Here is a 9541-nt window from a genome sequence, read left to right as displayed (position 1 = left end):
CTGCCCCTTGGCTGTCGCTGCCCCTTGGAGACCTGGAACTCACATCTAGACCCCCGGTCAGACCAAGGGAGCCCCGTCTCTCCAGGAACGTGGACATTCATGGGCCATTTTTGTACATCTGTCCCCACAGTGCTCATTCTGTTGAGGAGGAGCCAGGAGGACAGATGATACTCACCGGTTGGAGAGGAGGCCCCAGGAGAAGGACCCTATCAGCAGCCCGGTCATGTAGAGGGATTGGCCGATGGGCTTCAGGCCCTTGTGGTCACACACCAGGTCCCACTGGAAGAGAAAGAGGGACAGCAGCTTGGCTCAGGGCACGTGGAATAGCAGGGCCTGGGTGGCAGAGGGAGGTCCGGGTCGGGAGCTCCCAGGCTGGAGCACCTGGTCAGCCTGGGTTTTGGGGGGCCCCAGATTCCTAGGGCCAGGTGACAGAGGTGGCAGGGGTGTACTGGCGGGGGCCTTGGCTCTGTACTCCCAGCTAGCTGAGTGGCACATGTGTGACCGGCCACCCTGAGTGGATGGCGGCGGTGGGCAGTGGCTGAACCACAGGCTGGGCTTCTAACTCTGCTGATCGATGGCTGGGTGAGCCGGCGGGGGGGGGGGGGGCGGGTTTCCGGCCCCCGGCTGGGCCGTTTCCTCACCCAGAAGCGGGGCCCTGAAGCTGCTTCCCTCTCGGGGCCGCCAGCACTGTGGCAGGAGCCCCTTGCCCCCTAGGGCGAAAGCATCTCTAGAAAACGCAAAGCGGATCCCATTTCCCTGCCCCAAAGCCTCCAGTGGCTTTCCTTTGCTCCTCACTGACCTTCCCCACACGGTGGCCCAGCCCCTGACCCTTTCTGCCCAGACACGCTGGGGCCCCTCCCGCTCCTGCGACACCCCAGACCCGCTCCTACTCAGACCTCTGTCTCAACTGGGCTCTCGCCCCACCTTCCAGTCACTTGATTCCTCGTCGCCTAATCCGGGCCTCATCTCCGGAGAGGCCTTCCCCACCTGCCTCTCCCCCGAGCTGCTTTTCTCCTTTGCAGAGGCAGGACAGGACATGCCCAAGACCCGGCTTCTAGCTCCTGCCCGCCTGGCTTGAGTCAGGTTCCAGTGCACTTGAGCTGTGTGTCCTGGGCAAGTTACTTAACCTCACTGTGCTTCTGTTTGGATGCATTTGTTAGATGCAGACGACAGTAAGAGACCCCCCGGGAGATCGTAGTGACACGAAGGGAAAGCACACGGAATGATGCCTGCCACTTAAAGGAGTTTGATCTCCTATCAGCACTAGTTTAAATATTGACCCGTCTGGGGCGCCTGGGTGGCTCAGTTGGTTAAGCGTCCAACTCTTGGTTTCGGCTCAGGTCACCATCTCATGGTTCATGAGTTTCAGCCCCACATCGGGCTCTGGGCCACTTGGGATTTTCTCTCTCCCTCTCCCTCTGTCCCTCCCCGACTCACTCTGCATCTGTCTCTCTCAAACAAACAAGCTGAAAAATAAACAAATAAATACATAAGTAAATAAATAAACATTGACCGATTCTGAATCTGCCCGCGGAACGTAAGCTCCTCCAAGCCTCCCTGTTTATCCAGATCAGGGGGTCAGGGAGGTCTGACTCCGCTCACTTCCCCGTCGTGAGCAGTGAGTCAAAATGTGTTGAGGGAGTAGCATCTAATTTAACAGTGCTGATGGAAGCCGTACAATCCTTCCAGGCATGGGGGGGGGGGGGGCCATCGCTGGCCCCCGGGGAGGCCAGGTCGGCGGCGGGAGGCCCATACCTCTGACACGAAGGTGGAGGTGAAGGTGCTGCGGTCGTAGACCCAGCCGTCCACGCACGGCTCCGTGGCGGCCTCGCTCCAGTTGGTGGCCGTGCCGTTGGGGTCCAGGAGCTGCCACTGGGGTTGGCGGAAGCGGCGACACTGGTGGGGCTCGTGGTTGGGGCCCGGGGGGATGGAGACGGTCAGGAAGTCCTTGGGGCCCAGGGCCCCGGGGACACCGGCCTGGGCGGTGCTGTTGTCCAGGAGGGGCACCCAGCAGCGGTGGCTGGGCACGGCGGCCGAGAAGTTCTCAATGAGCATGTGGGAGGGCACCAAGACGGAGGGAAGGAAGAGAGTGAAAACCTGCAGGGCCTGGAAGAGGCCCACGCCCCCCGCTCGGTCCAGGAGCTCGGCGAACGCCATGGACGGAGCTGCGGGCAGCCACGGCGGGTACGGAAGGGGCCAGGGAGCCAAGGAGTGATCCGCTGCCGTCGGGAACCGCTAGCGAGTGTGGGAACCCTGGCTCATCGCGCCTTCTGCCCTGGTCGGCCTGCAGCGGGACAGGGACAGCAGTCCGGCAACCCGGCCAAGCCAGTCCTGAGATGCCCCGGATGCTTTGAAGAAAGTCCTCCTGACTCTGTTTCCAGGAATGACTGCGCACCAGTCTGGGCACCAGGGACAGAGCTCACGGTACCCAGGCTGCCTGGGGCATCGAGGCACGTCGTTTCTCCGGCTCTAGCACCAAGAGTAAAAGGATGAAGCAAATATTTAAAAAAAAAAAAAAAAAAAGGAAAAAATGAGGCCATGGGGTGATGTTACTGAATTACAGTTGTGGAGGAAATACCAACTGGGCTGTTGCCGCGGTTAAAGTTTAATCTCAGCGTGGGCTGCTGGGCCAGAAAGTCAGGTCTAGCTCCCGAGAAAGGCTTCTGCAGCTCTCTGCGGGTGGCCTCCTCACATTCCTAAATCCGAACTTCCAGATTCCTCTACATGTGGCCCTTGAAATCAGGGAACCGCTGGCCTGACTTTCGGCGGTGCTGGGACAATTTCAGGCCGCTTTGGCTAAAGCACGGAGGTGGGGACTGGGCAGGGCCCTCCCTCCCTGGGCTCCGAGGCTGCAGGGAGGCTGGTGGGAGGGCCCCAGCCGGCACTAGTTTCCTCCTTGCCACCCGCCTCCCCTCCCCGCCAGGCAGCAGGGGACACCAGCTTGCAGACCCACTATTTTGGGAAGCTTCTATTTCAAAGTTCCAGGTTGCCTTTGTTGGACTGGAGGCTCCCCCCCAGGGTGGAGAGGGCGGCTACGATCCCCTGACATCCCTTCGAAGCCCCCGGTTGGGGCCTGGAGGTAAGCAGGCCTGCCGCCTGGGGGAGTGAGTGGAGTCATACCTCCCTGACCCCGCTTGGTGTGAGGAGGGGCGGAGGCCCCCCCCCTTCCCCAGCACCCCACCTAGGCGGAGCCTCTTAGTAGCAGCTGCTCCCGGCCCCGAGGACCTGCTATGTGCCTGGCTCCGTGCTGACCCTGCGGTCGGTACCCCTCTCACGCACCCCTCGTAGCAGCCCGGGCGAGAGTCGGTGCTAATTCCTCCGGACGAGGAAACCGAGGCTCAGAGAAGGCAGGCGGCTTGCCCCAGGTCACACAGCAGAGTGGGGACGGGAACCAGAGGTCAAAGCCCAGACGCGCTCTCCAGCGGCCACGTGGCCTCTAGCCCCTCGTCGTTGGGCATCAACTCCCAGTTTAGGGCTGGAATTCAGGATGGGGATCAGAATAGGGCCAGCCAGGGAGCCAGAAGTCACCTCCGGGGCTGTGAGGGCAACCGGCTGAGTCAGTTCTGGAGGGAAGTCTGGGAGGGTGCTGGAAGTGTGGGTGTGGCGGGGATAGGTGTCTGGGCCCCGAACTCCCCAGAAGGCTTGGGCAACCCCGGCCCCTCTGGCACCCAGCCAGGAGGCCGAGGAGCGGGGCTTCTGGGCCCGGATTTCCAGGCCAGGGCTGCCTGCCTCCGTACCCTGCCTCCCAGGGCAGGAGCTCATTATGAATTTTAAAATAGCAAGTAGAGAGCGGTGGAGAGAGAACCGACCCGGGCGGGCGAGGAGCCGCAGAAGCCACAGGCGTTTTGGCTAAAACACGCAGTTTCCCAGGTCCTGCTGTGAGGGGAGGCCCCGGAATTTGCATTTAAAACTAAGCTTCCCCGGGGTGGGGGTGTGGGGGGGGCGCCTGGGTGGCTCAGTTGGTTATGATCTGGCTCTGGTGATGATCTCCCGGGTTCGTGGGTTCGAGTCCCGCGTCGGGCTCTGTGCTGACAGCTCGGAACCTGGAGCCTGCTTCGGATTCTGGGTCTCCCTGTCTCTCTGCCCCTCCCCCGCTCACACTCTACCTCTTTCTCTCTAAAAAATAAACGTGACAAAGAATACAAAAATAAATAAAAAGAAGCTCTCCAGGGAATTCAGCTGCTCGGGAAGCGCGCCTCACTTGGGAGAACTGGGCGGCTAGAGGTCGGTCGCCACCGCTATCGCCACCCCACCGAAACCCAAGGCATCTGTGAGAGAATTCTCGTCTCTTTCCATTTCCCTTTCCCATATGCTAAAAAAATGTTCTCTTCTCCCCTGCCCTTTGCCTGTCATGGACGCCCCTAGGCTTTGCTTACAGCAGAAGGTCAAACCTCCCGGATTTGCCAGAAGGCTCCCGGAATCTCCAACTGACTGTCTGCGTCCAGGCCAAGGAATTTTTAGATGTGTATTTTTCTGTTTTTCTGGGGTTGCTGGGGGCTGGGCTTGGTGCAGCTGCGCCGCCACCTGCTGGTCGTACCCGGGACTGCAGTGTTCCCGGCACGCTACGCATCCTTCCTTGGCGGAAGACTTCTCAGGGGCTCGGGGGCTCCGGGGAGGGAGGCAGGCAGCCTTAGGTCACAGCTGCCAAGCCTCCAGAGTGTGTCATTAAATCGATTCGTGTAAAGTGGACCCCTGGTTCTTATAGAACTAGGATTGCCATTGGGCTGACTTTTCTAGACAAGGGCTCCACCTGGTAAGGTGGCAGGAGGGGCCAAATGACCTCAGGCAGTTCACTTCCCCCTCTGACCCCAGGGTCCTCAGCAATCAGCAGAGAGCTCCTGCTTACGGTGGTAAAATTAAACGGGATAACGAATAGGCCTGACAACGAATATTCGCCACCACCATCGGCGTGGCCATCTGTCCCCCTGTGTCCCGCTTCCTGTTTCCTTTTCCGCGTTTCAGATCCAGCTGGGCCCGCTCGACGTGGCAGAGCCTGGGAGCAAGAGAAGGTGAGCTTCTCCCCTGGGTTCACACCGCAGCCGGACTTCAGCTTAAGAAAGCTTGGCTTGCTTCCCTCCCTGGAAGATCTCCCGGGCCTCACACGCTACAAAACCTCATCTTTGCAAACTCTCCTAAGTTCAACCAAGGGCCTTGACGGAGGAAGCGTCTTCACGCAACTCCCCTGTCCTTTCTTGTCCTTTCTCTGCTTTTCCCCTGATCGTTCTCTCTTTCTTTCTCTCTAAAAAACAAATAAATAAACATTAAGAAAAAACAAAACAAAACATTCCAGGGGCGCCTGACCGGCTGGGTCGGAGGAGTGTGCGACTCTTGATCTCGGAGGGTTAGGAGTTGGAGCCCCACGTTGGGTGTAGAGATTACTTTAAAAATAACATCTTAAACAAAAAAAAAATTCCAGAAGTGGTATTGCTGGGTTCAAGTGTAAGTGAGCTTGTGGCTTTAAGAGGCACCCCCCGCTGTCTTCCCTGGGGACACAGCCACTGCTGCTGTCCCCAGCTCCCTAACTCAGCGGGTTACTACAGGGTGTTGCCAATATCATGGGTGATGAGTGGTAACAGAGCATAGTTATATTTTCCATTTCTTACGAGAGAGGTTGAGCAACTTTCATGCATTTCGGATGTATTTGCATTTCTTTTTCTGGGAACTCTTTCTTTATGTCCTTTATCTATGATTTGACTGCAGTTTGTGGTTTCCATACCAATTTCTAGAAGCCCCTAGATACTGGGGGGCGGGGAGGGGGTTGGCTCTTTGCCAACGTTTTTTCCAGTTTGTCTTTTGATTTTGTGGCTGTGCTATTGTTATCGGTGTTTTTGCACGTAAACAATCCTTTTGTAACCGAATTTTCCATCTTTTTTTTTTTTTTTTTTTTGGCTTTTGGAATTTATGTCATGATTAGAAAGGAAGGCCTGCTCCTCTCCATGGTGATAAAGGAATTCTTTCACAGCTTTTAAAGGATTTTATTTATTTCTTTTTTTAAGTAATCGCTACACCCAACGAGGGGCTTGAACTTATAACCCCAGATCAAGAGTTGCACCTCTATGGTTTGGGGGGCTTTTTTTTTTAAAGTAAACTCTATGCCCAACGTGGGGTTTGAACCCATGACCTCGAGATCGAGTCCCGTGGTCCACTGAACGAGCCAGGGGCCTCTGAACAGCTATTCTTGATTTAAAAAGACAGGCCATGGGGCGCCTGGCTGGCTCAGTCAGTGGAGCATGGGACTCTTGATCTTGGGGTCGTGGGTTCAAACCCCACGTTAGGCAGAGAGTTTACTTTAAAAACTCTTTTTGAAAAGGGGCGCCTGGGTGGCTCAGTCAGTTACGTGTCCGACTTCAGCTCAGGTCATGATCTCACGGTTCGTGAGTTCAAGCCCTGCGTCGAGCTCTGTGCTGACAGCTCGGAGCCTAGAGCCTGCTTCAGATTCTGTGTCTCCCTCTCTCTCTGCCCCTCCCCTGCTCTCTCTCTCTCTCTCTCTCTCAAAATAATAAATAAAACATTAAAAAAATCTTCTTTAAAAAATAGGATGCTGGGGAGCCTGGGTGGCACAGTCGGTTAAGCATCCGATTTCAGCTCAGGTCACGATCTCGCGGTCCGTGAGTTCGAGCCCCGCGTCGGGCTCTGGGCTGATGGCTCGGAGCCTGGAGCCTGTTTCCGATGCTGTGTCTCCCCCTCTCTCTGCCCCTCCCCCGTTCATGCTCTGTCTCTCTCTGTCCCAAAAATAAAATAAACGTTAAAAAAAAAAAAATAGGATGCTGAATTTGCCACATGCCTTTTCAGCACCTATGAAGGTCACGGTATGACTTTCCCGATTAAACTCGTGAATATGGTGAATTACATTAATGAATTTTCTTGAATCATATTAATGAACTTTCCAAAAACTGCTGACCCATCCTTTCATCCAGAAGGGAACATTCTAGACAAGTTATGCTATTCCTTTAATGCACTCGTGGGTTCTGCTTGTTAAACATCTTTCCTTTGGAATTTTTCCCACAAACCTTTGCGTGTGGTGCCGGGCTGTGTGGTTTTCTACCCCACCTCCCACCCTCCCTCTTTCTTTCCTTCCTTCCCTTCAGGTTTGGATACTGATGGTATACACACTTGATTGAAAATAACATGGCTGTGTTTCCTTGCGCCCTGCCTCAGTTTACATAGGGAGGGCTTTTCTCCCTGCCCCCGCCCCCTTGAACCACCTGTCCCATAGACCACTGTGGGTTAACAAGGTCTTGGGAGGCTCTGGGATGGGGAGGAGAGATAGCGGAAGAGAGGGTGGGCCCAGCCTGCGTTTCTGGGAGGCAGGATTTTGACCAGTCTCCTGCCTGCGCTTTATTCCCTCGCGTGGGTGCGGGCCGCCCAGGGCTCGTGTGCAGGGTTCTTTCCCTTTCTCCGGTGTGCCTTCCTCACCGTGCGCCCATCTGAGCTCCGGATGCAAGAGCTGTAATGCGTGGGGAGGCTGCCGGAATCCTGCCGTGCCCCCCCCCCCCCCCGGCCTTGTCCACTGGCCCTTCTCCGAGTGGGCGGCCTGACATCTGCACCCTAGTCTCTAGACCCTGTGCAGGGGATTCTGTTCGGACAAAAGGTCTTTGCAGACGTGACGCAGTTAGAGATCCGCTGGGGAGGACGTCCTGGGTCATCCAGGTGGGTCCTAAATCCGAACTGACACCTGTCATGCATGGGGGCCCCATGTAGAAGAGAAGAGAGAGAAAGAGGAGGTCACGGAAAGACGAAAGGAGAGATCGGAGTTACGCAGCCACCAGCCCAGAAGCTCCGGCAGCCCCCGGAGACCGGCCGATGACACCCCCCCCCCCCCCCGCCCAGAGGCTTGGAGGGGGCATGGCGCTGCAGACACCCTGATTTGGGACTCCTGGCCTTCAGAACCGTGAGAGAACAAACGTCTGTTATTGTTTGTGGCACTTTGTTCCAGAAGCCCTGGGAAACTCGTACACACGTTTATGCATTCCGCTTAGTTCTTGAAATTGCTTTCCAGCAGTTTCCCTGCACTTACCAAGACTCCGATCCTCAAGGCAGTGAGAGAATTTGTCATCACTTTGGCTCCCAAACGCATATTAAATTCCTAGCAGGGGTCAGGCCCCATGCCAGGCCCTGGGGACCCAAGATGAATCAGCAAGGAGGCACATCCGGGGGGGGGGGGCGGGTCGGGGGGGGGGGGGGACTGCTGTAAAACAATCATCATGACAGTCTGATCACGCAATGTCAGCTGGACCCGACGGTAGGGGGGACTTGAGGCAGAACGGAGAAGGTGCAGGGTCTGAGGGCAGAGCAGAGGAAGTGGGATGGGTGTTCCAGAAAGGACAACGCGGGCAAAGGTCCTGAGACTGGGGGAGAGAGACGGAGAAGAGGGGCTGGCCCCAGGAGGACGTGGAGGGCAACACGGAGGGACTGCGGGAACAGCATCTCCAGCAAGGGGGTGACGAGATAGGTTTCCAGATCGGAAAGACCTTCTTGGCCACGGTGTGGGGAGGGACTCGGATGAGGTGGGGCCGGTGGAGCCAGCCCCCCAGGTGAGGAAGCACAGATTCAATCGACGTGAAGAGGTACACTGACGTGAGCCACCCACAGCACGGCGTGCTGGCCTTGGCAAGATCTCTCCGGATAAGTGTTGTGGTTTGTTTTGTTTTGTTTTGTTTTAATTTTTTAATGTTTATTAAATGACCTCGGGGCTTGAACCTGTGAACTGTGGGATCATGACCCGAGTCAAAATCAAGAGTCAGACGCTTGGGGCACCTGAGTGGCTCAGTCGGTTGGGCGTCTGACTTCGGCTCAGGTCATGATCTCACAGTTTGTGGGTTCGAGCCCCGCGTCGGGTTCTGCGCTGACCGCTCGGAGCCTGGAGCCTGCTTCGGATTCCGTGTCTCCCTCTCTGTCTGCCCCTTCCCCGCTCATGTTCTGTATCTCTGACTCTCAAAACTAAATAAGCATAAAAAAAAAAAACAAAAACCAGAGCTGGACGCTCAACCGACTGAGCCACCCAGGCGCCTCTTAATGTACAACTTTTTATCTTTAATGTACAATCTTCTGAAGATCCTGACGGCATGCACAACATGTCAGAAATTTGAAGTGTCTCTTTTGGGTAACGTGGCAGCGTCCTGACTCTGAGCCCTCCCAGCAAGCCCAAGCCCGTCTTGGTCACATGCTGGATTAACCTTTAAGCCCATCAACCGTGGGCTAGCCACCCTCCCCCCACCCCACGCACATCTTCTGCTTCCAAAACCTCCAATCTCCGAATCTCTGCGGATGGGGAGGGCTTTTCCGGCTTGTTTCTGAGGACGGCCCATACCTGCTCTGGCCCTGAGCCGATGTCTGGGGCTGCTCACCCCCGTGCAGGGCTCTGCGACTGCCCTGGGGCCTTTACCTTGACCCCAAACGAATCTGTGGGGAGCCAAGGGCCAGGGCAGTGGCCAAGAGGATGCTGAGTTATTTGCCCCGAGATAACCAAGGGTTTCGCGCCCCACCCCCGGGGCAGTAGGGATCTACAGCCTGGCTGGCCTACTGACAAGGCTCAGATCTG

The 9541-nt window shown here is 56.5% G+C and overlaps 1 protein-coding gene across 14 annotated transcripts in view; it reads right to left on the bottom strand.

The window, feature by feature from the left end:
* Window positions 1–2494, bottom strand: part of SLC22A11 (solute carrier family 22 member 11) — a 15644-nt gene extending 13150 nt beyond the window's left edge. For 6 of the 14 annotated variants that reach the window (XR_005787477.1, XM_040465671.1, XM_040465672.1 and 3 more), the window contains exons 1-2: window positions 1756–2494; window positions 176–279 (exon numbers count right to left, since the gene is read on the bottom strand). Coding sequence is in view for 12 of the 14 variants with exons in the window: in XM_040465671.1 (XP_040321605.1) it covers window positions 176–279; window positions 1756–2157 (506 nt within the window). In the remaining 2 variants the exon portion in view is untranslated. Of the gene's footprint in view, window positions 1–175; window positions 280–924; window positions 1246–1755 lie in introns of those variants that run through there. The other 8 variants (XR_005787476.1, XM_040465669.1, XM_040465670.1 and 5 more) reach the window with 3 other exon arrangements.
* Window positions 2495–9541: the final 7047 nt, after the last annotated feature.

This window comes from Herpailurus yagouaroundi, unplaced genomic scaffold, assembly GCF_014898765.1.
Source record: "Herpailurus yagouaroundi ecotype Mexico unplaced genomic scaffold, PumYag 569, whole genome shotgun sequence".
In the NCBI taxonomy this organism is placed as follows: Eukaryota; Metazoa; Chordata; class Mammalia; order Carnivora; family Felidae; genus Herpailurus; species Herpailurus yagouaroundi.
The sequence above is the reverse complement of the archived record's forward strand: the minus strand, read 5'-3'. Positions and strand labels throughout refer to the sequence as shown.